Below are 20,546 nucleotides of genomic sequence, written 5' to 3'. Positions count from 1 at the left end.
AAATTAGGTTATTACTTGTTATTCTACTCCATACCATCTACTAACAAAAATAACCTCAAACAAAATGTTAAACTTTGACAAAAGTAGTCTTCGATAACGATTAAATATATATCTAAATGCAGAACTTATGACAAAATCTAGAAATCATCTTCTCTTCGACCAGGGATGGCTCTCTGGAGCCATCTAGTATTTATACTTGTAATTTCATCTGTTTTTTGTTTTTTTTAATGGACAGCACAGTTTGATAATTGAGATCCTTTCAAATGGTATATCATTTGAGGATTGGTTTAGTATTTGAGGAAAAAAAAAAAAATTCAAGGTCATATAGGTAAATAAATTGGTAAATAAAACAAAAAAGGTGTAAATACCTCCAAATAACGCCATTTATTTTTGTTTCATACAGACTAGTCAAAATTATTTTATTCAGCTGTCAGCGATTTAGTTTTTAACAGTTAGAAATAAATCTGCATATAGTTGTGTTGTACTTTTCTAGGGAATTTTTCCGGAATTGAAAATGTACCTCTTTTTGTTTATACATCTAACATTACTCTAATAGCAGGTTGAAAAAAGGCATGATGTCAACTTAATATTAAGTAAATATTTTCTAAATAATATTTTAATAATAAAAATTAGTTTTTGCTTCTGTAAAATGGCAGTACAAAATTTAATTGAATTTTGCAAACAACATGTTGTCTTTTATAATCTCACTCATATTATTGTCCTCAGATAGTATGCTTTATTTCAGAAATGGGGTCCATTTCCTTGGGTCCTTGGCATTATAATGTTTAAAAAACCCCAGTCAGGGTAGACATATTGATTTTTATTTAGATGAAAATGAGGCTGTGGGGATATTGCAGTCTGAAAAGTTTTCATCAGCTGAATGATCAAATCTTGAAAAATTTAAACAATATAAACCATTTGAACTGACTGTACATCTATTCCTCACAGCCTTGTTTTTATTCCCCACAAAAACTCAATACAGCGCTTCTCTGACTAAGGTCCATTTTCTCTTAGTTTCCTAACTTTACAATCTTGTTTCAACAGGCCAGTCATCCAAGTCAACCCAACGGCCAAAACGGCAACATTCCCAGCAGCAACAACAGCCTCACAAGGGAGCGAAGGCCAGTGCGACAGCTCTCTACAGACCAGCACAGTCGACTCACGCCAGAGCTGGCAGCGGTTTGTGAGGACCGGGCTTGCTGCAATTCGTCCATGTGCCATGGTGGGGGAGGGCTGCGAGAGCCAGTGCCAAGAGCTGCTGAAGGTGGGCTGCCGACATTGGAGATACCTGGACCTCGAAAGATGGAGCACATGGGGCCATCACTGATCCCTCGAGTATTGGCCGGCAGTAGTATGAGCCTCCCCAGCAAGGCCAGTCCCTCACGTAGCCTGTCCTCAGACAGTGAGAGAGGGCCCCGCAGTGAGCGAGGCGCTCTGCCCAGGCTTCAGTCGTCCTTCACTGGCCGTCTGGGCCAGCCGCCCCGTGGGCCTCTATCTTTACATATGTACAGCCGAAAGAACGTCTTCCTACAGCACTCACTCCATACAGCCGAACTACAGGCTCTTGCTCAGCAGGATGGCTGAGAATACACACTTGAAACGCTTATATACACACATGCATACTGAAAAGTAAAACATGTCTCAGATGATATGGATTCAACATGAACTCAACCTTGGTGCAGTTTCTTAGTGACCACGAGTACCTCCAGACCCACTTGTACTCCATTATTATTTTTCCTGCACAGTATAAACTATGTTTCATCTTAAAGGGACAGTTCACCCAAAAATTAAAAGTCTTTTATTTACTCACTTTTATGTTTTTCAAAACCCATATGACTGACTTTCTTCCATGGAACACTTAAAGGGATAGTTTACCCATACAATTGTATTCTCTCATCATTTACTCACCCTCATACCATCACAGATGTGTATTACTTTTTTGTTCTGCTGAACACATACGAAGATTTTTAGAAAAAATCTCAGCTCTGTAGGTCAATACATTGCATGTGATTTGTGACCAGAACTTAGAAGATCCTAAAAGCACAAAGGCAGCATACAAGTTATCCATACAACTCAAGTGGTTAAATCTATGTCTTCAAAAGCGAATTTATAGGTTTGGGTGAGAAATAGATAAGTATTTTAAGTCCTATTTTACTATAAATTCTCCTCCCTGCCTAGTAGGTAGTGATATGCACAAATAATGTGAATTGCCAAAAACAAAACAAGAAGAATGTGAAAGTTGAGATTTATAGTAAAACAGGGCATAAATATGTGTTTTTCACCCACACCTATCATATCGCTTATACAAGTCATATGGATTACTTTTGTGCTGCCTTTCGGTGCTTTTTGGACCTTCAAAGCTCTAGCCACCATTCACGTGCATTGTATGGACCTACCAAAAAAAACTTTGTTCAGCAGAAGAAAGTCATACACATCTAGGATGGCATAAAGGGTGAGTAAATGATGATAGACTTTTAATTTTTGGGTGAACTATTCCCTTAAGATGTTAAGATCTCAGTCAACATTCACTTTCATCAAAAAAGATGCAATACAAGTAAATTGTGACTCAGGCTAACGTTCTGCCTAACATCATCTGTTGTGTTCAATGGAAGAAAGTAAGTCATATGGTTTGGAACAACTTAAGAGTGAGTAAATGATTTTAATTTTTCCTTTTTGGGTGAACTATTCCTTTAAACCTTAACAAGACTTGAATCACACACACAAAGACTCTACTTATTATTTTCTAAACTCTTCATCATTATTAAGTGTCAAACTCAAACCCTTCGTCTGCACTACTTGAGCATTTTTTGAAGAAATAGTACATGCTGCTCTAATAGGTACATTAGATAGACCATCCACTAATGTGACTGTTTCACTCAAAACACCTCACACTCAAAGTTCCACGTTATGTGCAAACAGGATGTCAACATTTGTCCTTTACAATACATTTTCCTCTAGACTCATAATTATAGACTCGCTTGTTAGATTTAGCCTAATTAGTTGTAAAGTTTATAACATAACAATTTGCCCTCCGCATTATTTTGCACCAGCAAACATGACACTGAAGACATATGCATATATTGCCAAAACAATCCTCTGTCGGAGAGTGCTTTAAAACTCTTGCAGCCAGTAAGAATTGCCCATGTGTTCTCTGAGCCCTTTTAGGGAGTTTAACACTCATTAGCCTCTTCTAATTGCATGCTGCTGCTTTTTCTGTTTCTTTTTGCCGCAAACAAAAATGGAAGAAATAAGATGCTAAGAAATTTTTTAAAAAACAGATTGTAAGCTATAAAAAAAAAAAAAGGATTCAGCGATAGAGCCTCAAGTACTAAACACTACCGTCTTTGCTGGAGTTGGACACTAGTTCAAGACAGATGAATCTTAAAGGGATAGTTTACCAAAAAGTGAATTCTGACATTATTTACCCACCCTCATGTTATTCCAAACACATATCACTTTTTTTTTTCTTCCATGGAACACAAAAAAAGATGCTAGGCAAAATGTTAAAGACTGACACAGCCCAATCTCAAAGAATTACATTACTATACCTGCTAAATAATTGTTACATGGCTCGCACACTGTTCACACAAATATCATGTCTTATACCGTGTAAGGGAAATTATGACTTGGCTCTAGGTTAGCTATACAGCAAATTGGATTCTACTCTGTACTTCTTAGTGCACACAAATCTGTACTTTTGTACAGTACATTCTGAAGCCATTTAAGAATGGCTTAAATTTAACAGGCTCCAAGTTCAACAGAGTTAACACCAATTACCCTTGTGGTGACTTCACACAAATTACAACAATCAACCAGCTACAACAAAACAACAACAGTAGTCATAAGAATTAAAACTAGATACATTTTTAAATAATTATTATTTTTCTACATCAGCTCCCTTGTTTTGACCAAACATACATAATTTATTCAAGCGCAAGGGCTTATGGGTATTCCACACTGAGTTATGATTCCAAAATGTGATATTCAAGGTACTGTTTAATTAGGACCACTAATATGTTTTTATTAATGACCGCTTTAGGGTTTAGAAAGTAACAGTTACTTAATTAATACTAGTAAGAATAGTAAACAATTAAGCTTATATTGAGTAAACTATTATTTTACAATTTCAGATAACTATTAGTAGTAACTTTTACTATAACACATGACTTGTAACAGGCTTGTTCGGGTCCAATTAAATTGCACGGTAGCTCAACTTGCGATACAAAGGGTACGAGTCCAGAAGAGCACGAGTTAACACTTTAGCCGAAAGTGTCAGAGAAGCATCACATTTGCTTTCGGCACATCGGTTAAGCTTTAGGGTAGGAGGGTAGGAAGGTAGGTTTTGTTTATTTTAAAACTTGATAGTTTAAATTTAGAAAAAAAATAGCAGTCAACATTCTTCAAAATTTCCCTTATGTTCCAAGGAAGAAAGAAAATGTAGTGTTTTAGAACACCATGAGGGTGTGTAAATGATGCCATCATTTTCATTTTTGGATGAACTGTCCCTTTAAAGGCAGCTAAATGGAAAACTCCCTGCAGTGAATTAACTACATTGTTACATTTACATCTGGAAAAGCATATAGGCTTTAATTTTTGATAAAAAAAAAATAGAAGGCAAATACAATTTAATAATACACGTTGATAATTTCGTAAATGTAATTACTAATGTAAAACTGCCATAGACTGTCTTTTATGGAGATCATGTGCACTCTGAGGAGAGGAGGTTGAAAGAAGGAATGGCCTCATTTTTACAGCATTGGGACAACATTGGTTTAACGTTGGGATAGTGTTGACCCGGCTTTGCGGATCAGGAGCTCGTGCAAGGACGCATGGAGGAGAAGGAAACCCTGAAGAGAAACGGTCCAATCCATCCAGCAGGTCTGCTCCCCGAGGTCCAATGCTCCAATTTCAGCAATCTGTTGGGAGCACCATCACTTTCTGTCTCTCTCTCTATACATCTTCCTCCCAGACCTACTTCCAGCTCTTTGTGATCAGGCCCAGGGAAAGAAAGGCGCATTCTCACCATTACATACACTGTTATTGATATCACACCCCCCAGACTGGAACGTGTTTGTATTGAGTTATTTCAGAATGACCTTATGAGAGCAGACACTGCTGTTCAGTCTTTGAGACAATTCAACCCTCGATCACTGCTGTCAGCAGTCCTGTTTAAATTCTGTAAGGGCACCAGTCTGTGACTGTTGAATGTTAAAGGGTCAGTTAAAAGTCATAATTTACTCACCCTCATGCCATCCTATACTCATAAGACTTTCCTTTTTACGTGAAACACAAAAGATGCAGGGCTGAATGTTAGGAACTGAAAGCCTCCGTCATCTTTCACTTTCATTTTTGTGTTCCAAGTAAGAAAGATAGTCATCACATTTGGTAAAACAGGAGGGTTGAGCAAATGATTACAGAACTTTATGTTTGAGGTGAACTGTTCCTTTTATTTTTATTTTTTATTATTATTTTTTTTAGAGAGGGAAGAATTTATTTATTATTCTTGACCACACATTTGAGACATGATGCTTGAAGGATGTTAAATTGACTTGAATATGGGAGATCATGAATACATGCAAGAACAGAACTCATGAATATCTACAAATGTCAATAAGTGACTCAACCATCAACATGACTGTATGTGCCGTCACATTTCTAAACTGAACCCTTCAATGTTGAATAGATATTTATTTGATATTATGAACTGACTATCACCTGAGGCTATTCTTTTGTCTGTCTGGGCTCTTTGTATCAACATACAATTGTCTACATTCGGATACTGGTAACATGTCACAATCGTCTCACTGTACATCACTTTGAAATGTTGAATTTCTTGTTTTTCTTAAAATCTACAGGGTTTGCATAAAATGGCACTTTTAAGAGATTTAAACCATAAGATTTGAAATAACCTTTAACTGTATCTTTTCTCTTACCGGTGGTTTTCTTGATGAGGTTATGATTTTCATTGAATGTAATTTATTTACTCTCATTAAAGAGATATTTAAAGAATTGACTAGTAAAGTAACACACGTAAGGCCTTGTGTTTTTTGTTAGTTGTTAGTCTTTATTTTTTTACATTAAAGGGATTGTTCACCCAAAATAATTATTATTTCACAATTTACTGATGCTCATGCCATCCCAGATGTGTATGACTTTCTTTTTTCTGCAGAACAAAAGCATTGATTTTTTTTAGAAGAATATCTCATCTCTGTAGGTCCATACAATGAAAAGTGAATGGTGACCAAAATGTTTAAGCTCTGAAAAAATAACATATAGGCAGCATAAAAGTAATCCATATGACTCCAGTGGGTACATCTATGCACAGAGGTGTGTTTCTCTGTCACTGCTCATCTGTGATTTAATGAAATTTATGTGGTTACCTATGAAACCTGTATGAACATCTCAATCATCTTTAAAAAAAAATTGTGCTTCCAATGTTTCCAAAGTGCTTTTTTTCGATTCTTTTTGAGTGTCCTTTTTTCATACTGTTTCTTGAAGCTTTCATTTTTAGTGCTCTTGGACCTTATTCAGAGTAGTGCCATTTTTGATGTGAATGAAAACAAGGCTGTGAGGGATAGTTCTTGTTAATGGGTTGTACAAATTGTGAAATCTAGATGTGATCTAGGACTTTTTACCAGTGTATGACATTGAAGATTGAGGTGGACCAATATTGGATTTTTCAAATAAAGATAACAGGTGGTGAGAAAAGCTGATAACTGATTAACCAGCCTATGGCTTTCATGCATCATGCATTGGTCCATAAACAGTGATATTGTCATGAGGGAAAACAGATTGTTATCAACAATACTGCTAATTTGTGATATGAGTCACAGAGAAAATACTTAAGCGGCAGAAGTCACTGATAGGCTACATACAACTAAATACAGTAACAAGAAAAAGTATGTGAACCCTTTGGAATTTAATGTGATCTCGTCTTCGTCAAAGTTACACATATAGACAAGCACAATGTGCCTACGATAACAGCATGCATACATGCATCCATCCATTCTCTGCAGCCGCTTATGCAGGGTCGTGAATTGACAAAACACAAAACAATTATTGTCTTTCATGTCTTTACTGAACACATCCTATTAAACATTCACATTGATGTGGTAAAAGTAAGCAAACCCTTAGATTTAATAACCGGACTATCCAGTTTTAGCAGCAATAATGACAACCAATGTTTCCGATTGCTACAGATTAGACTTGCACAACATTCAGACGAAAATTCTGACAATAATAAATCAGCTATGTTTATAGAAAATGAGTCTAACTGTGGACAGATGAATATCTAAACTCTTTGAGATAAATTTGTAACCATTTTCAGGTCTATGCAAAGCAAAAATTCTTGATCATTCTTCTGAGATATCTTTTTTTGTGAGGCATGGTCCACATCAGCAGATGCTTCTTGTGAATATCAAACTCAAAATGTTTGAGTGCTTTTTATTAGTCAAAGTAGGTTTTACCCACACCTCCAATCTCGTTTCATTAATTGGATTCCAGGTTCGCCAACTCCTGACTCTAATTAGCTTCTGTTGACTTCATTAGCCTATGGGCTCACTTTGTTCATTATTGTAATTTAGATATAGATCAAACCAGACTTTAAGACAAATTTATACATAAATGCAGGTAATTACAAAGGATTCACATACATTTTCTTGCCACTGTAGGTTTGAAAGAAGTCTGTTTCAGAAATTGTGGTCTTACCATAGGCCTTTAAATAGATTGAACACAGTGTAATCATAACCCAACTGTAAATTTATCAGGCATCCCTGCTATATATAGACTTCTGATTTAAGCTTAGCATGGCCAAACCAGCCTACCTAGTCTTCCAGCCTGAAATGTACCCAAAACCTGCCAACACACCAGGCTGGGAGACCACCAAAATCATAAGCTTTTTTTTCTAGCGTGGAATAAATGTATCTTGGAAATATATCAAAGGAATGGCTGTAAGGAAAATAATAACATCTGTAATTTTAAATGTGCCCATTAAGCCATTTTAAAACCTGCTACTCCTTATTACACTGAATTTCTGTCTGTGTCCAAAAGACTTGGGGGCTCGTAGCTTGCCATTGAGAGTAAACACGCTGAGTTGATGCCCCCCAAACTCAGAAAAGGTTGTTGTGGGCCAACAACTCTGCCTGCTGCTCATTACACCTCACTGGCATGCCCGTCTCCCTATGGTGCCCAGAGTGATGCTCTCTACTCTCACCCTGCCCAGACACACTGACACGCTGAGCCATTCTTGGGATCAAGAAGAGGCAGGCTTGCCAGCTTACTTTCCACATAGAGTGATGCTTTCTCTCCAACAACCAAGGAATGAAAAAAAGCAATAGGAGACAAGAGAGAGCATCCCACAGGGATGTTGTATATGTGTTGCCATGATTGGCAAGCAGCTTCTCGATCATTATTAACATCATCTGCTATGACACATAATAGTGAAAAAATCTGGCTTGTTGATCAAACGGCACCAGGATTGTCATCTCTCTTTTCTTTCCCTGAATGAAGCAAGGTTTAGTACTCTACTGGTCTATAATCTGTATCTCTCCACTTCATGTTCAAACAGCTCTATGCACCAGCTAAACAAATGAAGGGTGCCAGTAAAAGCAGATAAATTTGGTTATTATTTCTTTCCTGGATGAGAGAGAGCGAAGGAAGATTCCTTTCTACTGTCAGCTTCTTCCTCTAGCAGGAATTCAGTGACGCTCATGGAGGAACGGTATATAATATCTGCTTGCTTTGATATACTGTGTCTTAAATTGGAAATGACCCAGCGATATGAGAAATAATCAGAACTGAAGCACTGGCATTGCCACCACTGTTCCGTCATGGGAGGACAGTAGGGACTCGGGGCTCATTTGCTCTCAGTGATTATCAGCCGGTTTCTCATAGCGAGGGAGAGATTCAAATGACTCCTATTCTCTCTATTTGTCTTTCACTCCCTCTCTTTTCCCTCCCTAATGTGCAGCTGCAGTTTTTTCCCCCCACTTGCCCCCATTAATTTGTTCTGTGTTTATCAATTTTGCGGTCCATGGGCCTTGTCTTACTGAGATACTGCAGCATCTTCATATCATATAACAGTACTACCAGACCATATTAAACAGTGATTTCATTTTTTTTAACTATGAAACTATAAGCATACTTATGTGAGAGGTGCATGTTGGGATACATTCATGAGTTGATTTCCCTCTTATGGAGCCACATTAATTTGCATCTTCCATAAAAGAGCAAGAGCGGCAACATCTTTTCTGCTGTGAATAGCCTATGTCTTTCTCAGTTTTGCTCACATTCAGGACTCATAAACCATTGCCTGCAGCAAAACCACAGCAATGAGTCTGAAACCTCCCTAACACCTGCAAAGCTGCATTACATACAGTATTGCCAAAAATTGCAGACCTCTGGGAAGTTTGTTGTTGTTGCTATAGATCCAGGCCGATAAATGCCTCAGCAGGCTTAGCTCAATAGCAGGTCTCCCCTTTCCACGTCAATCCAGGCTAATACCTTCGACTGTTCTCAAGGTCCCAAGTCTTTGATGATGATGTTCAACCTTTTTTATCTTCAACAGCTGTTACCAAACCTACTCTTAATTTTTGACTGCAATGAAAGTAGCATATTTGCCTAGAAAGGGGATAGAAGTAGTGTATATATTTGTAACAAGAAGAGACAGTATCTGGCCAAATCAAATGGACATAATGGATTTGTCTAGGCCATGTAATCATTTTAAATACATTTTTCCAATAAAATATATAATAAAATGTATGGCATGCAATGACATTGTCAAGGATTGTGTGCTTTCAACTTTCTGGCAACAGTTTGGGAAGGGCCATTTTTTAAATGACAATGCCCCTGTGCACGAAGCGAGGTCTCTAAAGGAATATTCTGGGTTCAATACAAGTTAAGCTCAATCGATAGCATTTGTGACAATGTTGATTACCATCCTTCCTTTTCTTTAAAGCAAAAAATCGTTACAGTGAGGCACTTAAAATGAAGTGAATGGGCCAATTTCTGAAGGGGTTTGAAGGCAAAAATGTGCAACTGACAATTTTAAAAACTTACATTAATTAATCTGTCAAAGCTAGTGTACTATTTGAGGTGTTAAGTTTAAATAGCTGTTTTTGGTCAGTTAAATTTGTAAAATTGTATATCTTTACTCAGAAAACTTTTGTAAGTGAGGGAAATACATTTTTGTAATCACCAAATGCTGTCGATTAAGTTTAACTTGTGTTGAAACAAAGTCTTTTGGCAAGTCAGTCCACTGGCGACCATTTTTGGAATGCACTTGGGCAGCTATTTTTCTATGTAAACAAGCGGCATGCAAGAGCAGCTCCTATCTACTTGAATGGGGAAGACTGAAATCTCCAAAACAATTGGTCAAGATTATGATCAAAGCACATTTTTCAAATCAGCTGTAAAATCAGACAACACTGGTATTATAAAGTTTCTTTACCTCAGATTACTCTAAAAAACAAAATTGTCTACGTTTGTATAGTTAATGCACGTGCACATTTTTTAGTTAATTGACAGGTAATGTCTTTATCTAAAAGGTTATTTACTCTTGCATGTAAAAGAGTTAAGACGGGACTTCTTATCTACATCCATTGACCGTTGGGCGTTCCAATTTTTTCCATTAATTTTAATACAACTGTCTTGTCTCTGCTAAATAGTTTCTAACTGAACTCATAATATTCCTTTAAAAACATGGAAATTGAGTCAGGTGTGAAAAAAATAGATTGGTCAGCACAAATAAGCCCATAGCTGAACCCCCATCAACACCTTTTGAAATAAATGATATGCGCCCCCTTGCCTAACATAAGTGCCTGATGCTCTTGTGTCTGAATGGAAGCAAAACCCAGCAGCCATAGCCATAGACCTAATTGTAGACACCATCTTTGATTTTTGATGGGAATGACAAGGCTGTGAGGGATAGACGTACAGTCTCTTCAATGGGTGTACTGGAGTTAAAAGTGTTTTTGGATCATTCAACGGACAAAACATGAGTTGCGGAAAATCAAATGTGATCTAGGAGCTTTTTACAGCTTTATACCATGCGTGCCATTGAAGAGACTGTGAGTCTATCCCTCACAGCCTCGTTGTCATTCCCATTAAAAATCAAAGATGGTGCTAGCATGAATAAGGTCTCTGGTGGAAAGCCTTCTCATAAGAGTTTAATCTGTAGAAACACCAAAAGAAGCCATCACTGTCTCTAGTTTGAAATGAAAGGTTCAATTAAATGCTCAACTGACTATTTATTACATGATGTTGATTACTACAATATATATTTTCAGTCGTCAAGTATGTTAAGTATAAATTATTTCATTAAAATGTGTATAATTTCACCTGTACTTTTATCCAAACAAGCATTTGATGGGACTTCTGTTCTAAGTGTAGCTTCATTATTCATAATTCCTGTGGGTGATGCCACATACCTGTAGCCAATGGCAAGTAAATACATATCAGACCTTTTATTTTGACTGTTTCTTGCATTTTTTGTGTGACGTCAACTATTTCTTGTTGAAATATTGGAACTTTACACAGACAAGTTTAGTAAACAATTTTATCACACTACATTCATGTTAACATGAATTATGTTTAAGTCTTGTGGCTATACTGTTGACAGTTTGTATTTTAAAGGTTTGTGAATTGGTCCTGCATACTTCCATTGTAAGTACCTGTACACGTAATGAAAATCTCCTACACAAAATGAAGGAAAAATTATAGGTCCATTTGATAACAACACTTTTATTCTTGGGAGAATAAAATCCCTTTAACTTTTATTAAACTGGGAACATTTCTTTAAAACAAGCACATAGGGTGTGTGTTTGTCTATACCTATAAGAAAGCAGTGTGTTTTTTTCTGGACTGGGCACAGAAGCACTGTCTTTAGAAGACAATAATAGTGCAATGCAGTTTCTCTCAGGAGCCAGACAGTTGCACTGGTTTACTGTGAGGAGGCATTGCAGCACCTGTGCACTTTGGTGATAGTGATGACCCATGGACTCTTGCATTCACTTTTAATCTTTGTTCCTACCTGCTTCAACTAAGCCACTACCGCTAATCATCTCCCAGAGTAGCCCTTGGTCCCCAGCTTCTACTTTTATACTTTTCTCTAGTAATCATACAAACAGAAATAACCCTCTCCCTTCCTCCCTTTTGTCTCACCCTGTTCTCCATCCCAATTGGATTGGCTGATTAGCACGGTCCCATTAGACCATGCAGGTATATGTCGTGACTAACTACACCATTATGGGGCAAAGAGCATCTTTCTTCAGTAACAGCTATTTAAATGTAGTTGTGTTTTCTTAATCGCAAAAAAAAAAAAAATACAAACAAACAAACAAACAAAAAAAACTACAATATTCTATAATTCCATTCAAAAATTATTATATTATAGTAGATTTTTGGCCAGTGGGAAAAGCATTAAAATTGACATGATATTTTCCCAGTACGCTGCCTAGATGTTGCAGCTCAGGATAGTTGCTAGTGAAGGGCTTGGGACTGTATTATGATGCCATCCAATCAGCATTGTCACCATGTAATTTTCCTGTGGTAAGTCAAATGGCATTTACAGCTCAGGTGATTGTCTCAAAATAAATCAATAAATTAAATAACCGTATCCGAAACATGGAGAATTCATATTGTGCATTTCCAGGGGGTAACTGCCTTTGTGATGAATGGAAATCCTTGAACAGATATCTTTCTTATCTCTTTCTTTCTCAGCTGTCTTACTTGAAGACTCCGTGGACATTTTGTCCATGCAAATGCCTCTTATCAACTCTCTAGTACTCAGCATTTCAATCCATCCACCCCCAGACATGTTTTAACTTTTTTTTTTTTTTACAGTGTTTTCAGGGTCAGTCAGCCAGAAAAGCAATTATTCAGCCTCCCTTTATCACCTGAATGAAAGTGAGAGGGGTTAAGGCCTGCAGTGATACTATAGACTCACAAAAGTCTCAATACAGAAACCTTAGAGTCTTTTCTATATGTAAAACTGCATCAGAGTTCACCTCCTCCAATGGGGCATTAAATAGGAACCATTGTGTTTCAACTGCTTGTTGAAGAGGCAAACAAAATTATCATGGCACTTCCTCTTTATCCCCCAAAAGTTTGCTATTTTTAGATACATGAATGTGTGACCCATTAACTCCAAGTTCTCTGTAACCCCACTGAAGGGGAGGGAGAAACAGTTTGACTATGAGAGACAGAGTAGCAAGACACAATTCACAAACAAATTAGGAGAAAACAGCTCAGCGAAAATGCCTGCCTCTGCATTGAGATTATGGGGGGATTGATGGATTTACACACTCAGAAGGGAAATAATCATTTATTCTCATTAATTAAATGGAAATCGGACATTAGACACAAGAATTTTCCTCCTTTATATTAAGCATGAAAGGAAAGGTCTTAGCTTGTTAATAGTTTACCAGCAGAGTTTATTTAGGATATGAGAGTGTTGCCAGTTATGCTGGGCTTATGACATAAAATTTGTTTTTCTGCTTCAGTTGTTGTAGTGTTGATTCACATTGTTTCTAGATTATTGTGCAGAGTGATCAGATGCATTTTAATAATTAATAACTGCAAAAACATTCATTGGCCAAAAAAATTAACTTTATCACAAAAACCCAAATATGACTTTTTTTTTGTCCTGGCACAAAATGACCAGCCAACATAATTTCACTAATCATATCAGCAGCACCTGGGAAAGTGTGAATGAGTACTAGTCAGGTGAAATCATTCTGATTGGATTATAAGAGCAGACTGTTTGCTATAAAAGGAGGGAAGAAGTGCTTCCAATCATTGTGTTCTTGTTAGCAATGGTTATCTCTAAAGAAAGAGGTGCTGCCATCATCACTTTGCATCAAAATGGCCTCACGTGCAAGGAAATTGCTGCAAGGAAAATTGCACCTGAAAGAACCAATTACCGGATCATCAAGAACTTCAAGGAGAGAGGTTCAACTGCAGTGATGAAGGCTTCAGGACGTCCCAGATTGTCCAGCAAGCGCCAGGACCGTCTTCTCCTGAGGAGTCAGCAACAGAATCGTGTCACCACCAGTGCAGAGTTTGCTCAATATTGGCAGCAGGTTGGTGTGAGTGCATCTGCACGCACAGTGAGGCGAAGACTTTTGGCCAATGGCCTGGTGTCAAGAAGGGCAGCAAAGAAGCCACTGCTCTCCAAGAAAAACATCAAGGACAGACTGAAATTCTGCAGGAAGTACAAGGATTGGACAGCAGAAGACTGGTGCAAAGAAATTTTCTCTGTCGAAGCCCCCTACCGACTGTTTGGGACATCTGGAAAATCGATAGTTCGGAGAAGAAAAGGAGAACGCTACCATGAGTCCTGTGTCGTGCCAACAATGAAGCATCCTGAGACCATCCATGTGTGGGGTTGCTTTTCATCCAAGGGAGTGGGCTCTCTCACAATTCTGCCCAAAAACACTGCCATGAATAAAGAATAGTATCAAAACGTCCTGCAAGAGCAACTTCTCCCAACGATCCAGGAGCAATTCAAACAAGAATGATCACCATCAGTCAGGATTTGGCCCAGAAGCTGATATCCAGCATGCCAGAGCAACTTGCAGAGGTTATGAAGAACAAGGGTCAACACTGTAAATATCGACTCTTCATAAATTGAGTGTTTTTGCCAATTAAAGCCTTAAAAATCTTATCATTGTTTTCCAGTATGCCATAGAAACATGTGAAAAAATTATTTACAAATACTGAAGCAGCAATCTTTGCAAAATACAAAATTTATGTCACTGCCAATACGTTTGGCCACGGCTGTATGTGTGAGATTAGTTGGTTCTTTTACACGGAGTCTCTGTTTGGCTCGAGTAGGCGAGGGATTTGTAAGTAATTTTGTGTTCCGATTCTGATTCTTTTAAATGATTCCTGTTCCTTAATGATTCCATTACTGATTCTCTCAGGAGGTCTGCATTTTAAGATGAAATATTTGGAAAAAATGTACTGCCTTTAGTGAGGGCCCTATGATTTCTGCATTGTGGAAAACACAGACTGAATCACAGAATCCAGTACTAAAAACAGAATTAAATATAAAGACCGGAATGTCACGGAATTTGACATATTTGGGATGAAATTAATGTATAAATACACAATTAATCAAATTAAAATCTTATGATATTATGTTTTAGTGTGATGATTTACCTACAAAAGGCTGAGGTTTAATTAAACAAGCTGTGTGCTTCAACAGTAAGTGAATGTGAGAAGCTACTGCTTATAAACTAACTGCATCATTAACATCACGTGTGCTCTGTGTGTGTATTAATGACAAAGATCTGAGCACTTTATTCACTCTGAAGTGTGTACAACATGCAGACCATATGTTTATATACAGTAATTAAATCATAGCCCTTTGCAGTTTTATAAGTACATTAGCCCATTTAGTGAACTGGAACTGTATTTGACAATAATAATAATAAATTAATAAATTTAAAAAAGGTTTTGGATTGTACTGTGAGAATCAGTATAGACACTCTTCATTTAATAAAAATAATGTAATGGTATGTTGAAAAGTAATTGTTCTGTTTTCATTTGGTTTAATTTAACAGTTTTTATAATGATCAAATGTAATTAAACTTTTAAACTGGAATTCAGAGAAAATAAAATGGAAAACACGGAATATGGGAAAAAATTAAACGGAATTTGGATAACAATAAAATAGATTTCATTGGGCCCTACTTTTAGCAGCCAGTTCCTAATGATGAGAACAGATTCTTCAAAAAGTGGTATAGTTTGTGTTAATGAACAATTTTTTTTTATAGTGAAACAGAACCAGTTCTAAGTTATCGACCATAAGTTTAAGTCTTTCATGCCTTTACTCCAGGCAACATGCACAGAGAGTGCTAGAATCAACCACATGCAAGGTGTCCCATTAATCATGCGAGGCAAACTCCACTGAAGGGCAGTGCCAAGGAGGTGGATTGCATCTTTTTGCCCCCTTCGGCCCTTTGGTTGGTGAACCCCAGGGGGAGACAAGTCTGTCACAAAGGGGCACATTCTGTTCTAGCTCAGCACTTAACCACACTTCTTGGTGCCCTTGAAAAATGCAATCCAACATCATGACAAGAGGATATTTGCTAAATATACGGAGGAATGGTATTCTTAGCAAATATCAGAGCTCAGATTGATGATGTGTTTAAGGAGACCAAACTGAGGCTATTGGTTCCAATGAAACCATTCCAGTTCCAGTATTTTTTCGAGCTGTGGGAAGAAGAGAGAGACACTGAAGCTGCCGTGGCATTGTGTGATTGGGGTCTCTCTTTCTCTCTCATCATCTGAGGACAGATAGTGATTGATCTAAAGAGTGTCGAGTCCTAGTGCAGCATCTGTAAATAACCAGTCCCGAAACTCATTTTTATTCAGACCTCTTCACCTACGTATTGACCCAAACACTTGGCACAAAACCGCATGCTGCAACATCATCTCTTTATGGAGTCCCCTTACAACTAGACCTGTGAATATTTTAGTAATTAAATTATTATCTAAAATGTGACCTCTCGTCCCATAGGGCAAGTCAATTACCATAAACTCATATCAGTTGAGATGCAACACATTTATGTTTCAACATAATCACTTGTGTTTGCAAAATACTTTGAGTCTATTGTTTTTTCTCCAGTCAGAAAATCAAAGCATTGTATCCTTATTGTCTCATTACATTTCTTCTCTCCCATCAAATCTTCAGTTACTTCAAAGCATTGCTTTATTGAAGTGAAATGTCAGGAAGCTCAAATAGAAGGGAGACCTCTGCTGTTTGTGAAGAGGCACTGCTAGAGTTGTCTGTTGCACAACGGATAGTTGGTCAGCTTTATTTAGTCAGCACAGTAGTGCATGCAGTTAATATTTAGCAATCTATCAGTCAATAGATACACATCTTGGACAAGCCATTCACTTTTCATGTGCTGTAATATCTAACTGACTTGCAGAAATTCAGCACCAGCATAAGGTGAACAGCTCCCAAGTCCTTTAACAGAGAAGCAGAGCAGAAAGAACTAGACTCAGTTTTAGTTCCCCTCCCCTTTTTCCAGTGGACATCTCCTTTGCCACTGACAATGAATAGGCTCTTATTTATAGATCATAACTACTTTATGATGTCCTCTGAAACACTTGTCATCTTAGTCCAGCAAAGACCAGGCTCTGGCATGTAGGTTTTGTCAATGGAATCACATTTTCTGAAGGGAGCGAATGGCTAAAAATTGATCCACCAACTTTTATACACAGGCAGCAAATTACACATAACAGCCACAAATCACAAAGCTATTTCACTCCATTTATGAGCAGTTAAAGCTATTTAGTAATGGGGCTGAATATCAGCTAAGTGTACAGGATAAAAAGTTGCAATTGTGTGTTTTATTTCTTGGGCTTTATTTGAGCCAGTGTCAACTATTAAGTGGCCTAACAGCTAGCTGGATATCGCTCACAGGTGGTGCTATAAATAATGCATAGGCTGCAACATATAGAAGGTTAAGTGCTCTTTCTTCATTTTGACACAGTGGCTTTTAAAACAGATTATTATGCATTCTATCAAATTTAAAGGTCTCAACCTAATTTTCCAATAATCTGGACCTAAATAAGTATTCAAACCATGTGCTATATGCAGCTCTGTCTGGGTTTAAGTTAAAATATTAAAGTCTATTTCACTTATTATGAACAGTCTTTGGGGAAAGTAAATCAACCAACTTTAACTTGATGTTATAATATCAATAACTATGCATGATAAAAAAAGCAACATTTAAAAAATTACGAATACATTTAATCACACCTGCTATTTAAACAGTACCTATTCACTCACACTGTTGTTTTCATTTATTTAGGAATTTTTAAAAAGCTCTGCATTTTATTTTCAAGTTACAAGATATTTCATTATTAATGAAAATTTGGAAACTTTCTCTGAAGCACAAATCCAAAAATTATGCCTTTTATTTTGGGAGACCTATAAATATTTTGGTGAGGATACCAGGAAGGCTGCTGTTGCTTAAACAAGCTCCACTGCATCTTCACAATTAAGCGCTCCTTATCCCATTCTAACCCCCAACTTTGCTCAGTCAATCTTAGAGTCTGACATTGCGAGGACAAAACCAAAAAAAAAATTAATTCTGTTTGCTTGCTGATAAATTATTCATTTTCAGAAATACTTCTGTTGGTGAGCAATGAATGAATGTGTTCGCTGTGTTGGTGTGGAGGGTTATAGGTGAGAAATAAGTAGCTTGGTCATGTAAAATTACGTTACTAAACCTACATTTTCAAAAAATGATTTTTATGTGGCTCGTTGTATGTATCGTGGAAGTTTACCGGTGAAATTAACACTAGAAGCATTACAAAAACAATTCATTTGATTTACTTTCTCACAAATCACAAGTTAAACAAATTATCAGTTCATAAACACTTTTTACCCTATTCTTCACACTACATCGTGACATCAACAACACTTTTACTATAGCTTATGTCTTGTAAGTCGAAACATTTTAAAATGTACATAACATAACGAAAAAAAATTGCTTGAGCAATTGCATTTTTTTTATGACACTATCGGTTAGGTTTAGGTTAGGGAGGAAGGTTATGTTGATTTAAAACTTGATAGAGCATTAACCTAAACCTCATCTATTTGGTATAAGACTTGATTCAGCTCAAAACTCCTGTGATACTATATGTATGGAACCATGTAATATCAGGTTATATAAATGTTGACACATTCATGTAATTTTCATGAGATCAGGCTGGAAATTAACCTTGGTGGAACTTCTACGAAATTGAAACGTGGTTACTGAGGTTTTTGTGCAAAAGACAAATATCATGGTGGATTTCAAAGAATTTGAAAGGGTTATCATAAGCTGCATATATTTTAAGGTGCTGTAGTATGACACAAAGGAATGTGTTATTCAGCAAAACACTGGAGCTTATCTCAGGAGACAGTGCAGACTTCATGTGACAGCTTGCATGACAACATCTTTACAGCAGTTTAATTCCCATGCACTACATGTTTACATGGCACCCTTAAAGTGGCTTATAAATATTTATGCTTCTTAAAAGACAGGAGGATAGAATCAGAGTCAAAGTTGATTTGAAACCCATCCAGTAGAATCCCACATGCTTTTACATGCATCTTAAATATGTGGGATTATATCGGTTGTGAAGTTTCAGAATGAAGCTTTGCCATTATTGACCTCTGTATTTTTCTGCTGGGATGCATTGATATTCGTCTCCTCCCCTTTTGTCTCACGCAAGATCCAATCACCCTGTTTAATGAGGCATTGCTCTCTCTCTCTCTCCCTCTCTGTGGATTTGATCTAGATGTTGAGACAACGTCATCTACATATTTCCATCTCCTATAATCCTTTGGGTTCGCTGGGTCACATTGAAATCAACAATGTCATTGAATGGATAAATATGCCATTAAAGTCAAGCCACACAAATTTAAATTCAATGAGCACTTTATTAGGAATACTATGCTAATACTGGCTAGGGCCTCCCTTTGCTTTCAAAACAGCCTCAATTCATCATTCCATGACTTCCACAAGATGTTGGAAACATTTATTTGAGATTCTGGTCCATGTTGACATGATTGCATCAAGGACTTTCTGCAAATTTGTCAGCTGCACATTCATGCTGTGAATCTCCCGTTCAACCACATCCCAAAGGAGTTCTATTGGATTCAGATCCGATGACTGGGAAGACCACTGAAGAACAGTGAACTCATCGCCATGCTCATGAATCCTGTTTGAAACAACTTTTTTTGCATTACCATACTGGAAGTTGCCATTAGAAGATGAATACATTTTGGCCATGAAGGGATGCACATTGTCAGCAACAATACTCAAATAGGCTGTGGAATTCAAGCCACCAGCCTAGACTGTTGACACAAGGCAGGTTGGGTCAATGGATTCATGCTTTTGGCACTAAATTCTGACCCTACCATGTTTGTGCCTCAGCAGAAATTGAGATTCATTAGACCAGCCTCCATTTTCTGTTCTTGGCTGACAGAAGTGAAACTTGACTTGAAACAGTCTTCTGCGTTGTAGCTCATCTGCCTCAAGGTTCACATGTTGTGCATTCTGAGATGCTATTCTGCTCAGTACAATTGTACAGAGTGGTTATCTGAGTTACCCTAGCTTTTCTGTTAGCATGAACCAGTCTGGCCATTCTCCGGGGACCTCTGTAATCAATGAGGCTTTTCCATCCACATAACTGCCACTCACTGGATGTTTTTTTAATATGGCACAATGTTGTGCGTGAAAATCCCAGGAGCTCAACCGTTACAGAAATACACAAACCAGCCTGTATGGCACCAACAATCATGCCACGGAAAAAATCACTGAGATCAAAAAATGTTTCCCATTCTAATGGTTGATGTGAACATTAACTGAAGCTTCTGACCCGTATCTGCAAGATGTTATGCATTGCACTGATGACACATGATTGGCTGAGTAGATAATCAAATGATTAAATAGTTGTACAGGTGTTCTTAATAAAGTGCTCAGTGAGTGTATATTAAAAGTGTGTACGTTGTGACAGTTAAACAAGGCTAGAATGTCACC

The 20,546-nt window shown here is 37.3% G+C and overlaps 1 protein-coding gene across 1 annotated transcript in view; it reads left to right on the top strand.

Moving 5' to 3' along the window:
* ccser1 (coiled-coil serine-rich protein 1) overlaps positions 1–6,694 on the top strand; it is a 123,964-nt gene extending 117,270 nt beyond the window's left edge. The window contains exon 10 of the mRNA XM_052095168.1: positions 1,045–6,694. Coding sequence (XP_051951128.1) covers positions 1,045–1,584 — 540 coding nt within the window. The 3' untranslated portion in view covers positions 1,585–6,694. The remainder of the gene's footprint in view (positions 1–1,044) is intronic.
* The last annotated feature ends 13,852 nt before the right edge of the window (positions 6,695–20,546 follow it).

This window comes from Xyrauchen texanus, chromosome 27 (assembly GCF_025860055.1).
Source record: "Xyrauchen texanus isolate HMW12.3.18 chromosome 27, RBS_HiC_50CHRs, whole genome shotgun sequence".
NCBI classification, from domain to species: Eukaryota; Metazoa; Chordata; class Actinopteri; order Cypriniformes; family Catostomidae; genus Xyrauchen; species Xyrauchen texanus.
This window is presented reverse-complemented; position numbering and strand designations above follow the sequence as displayed.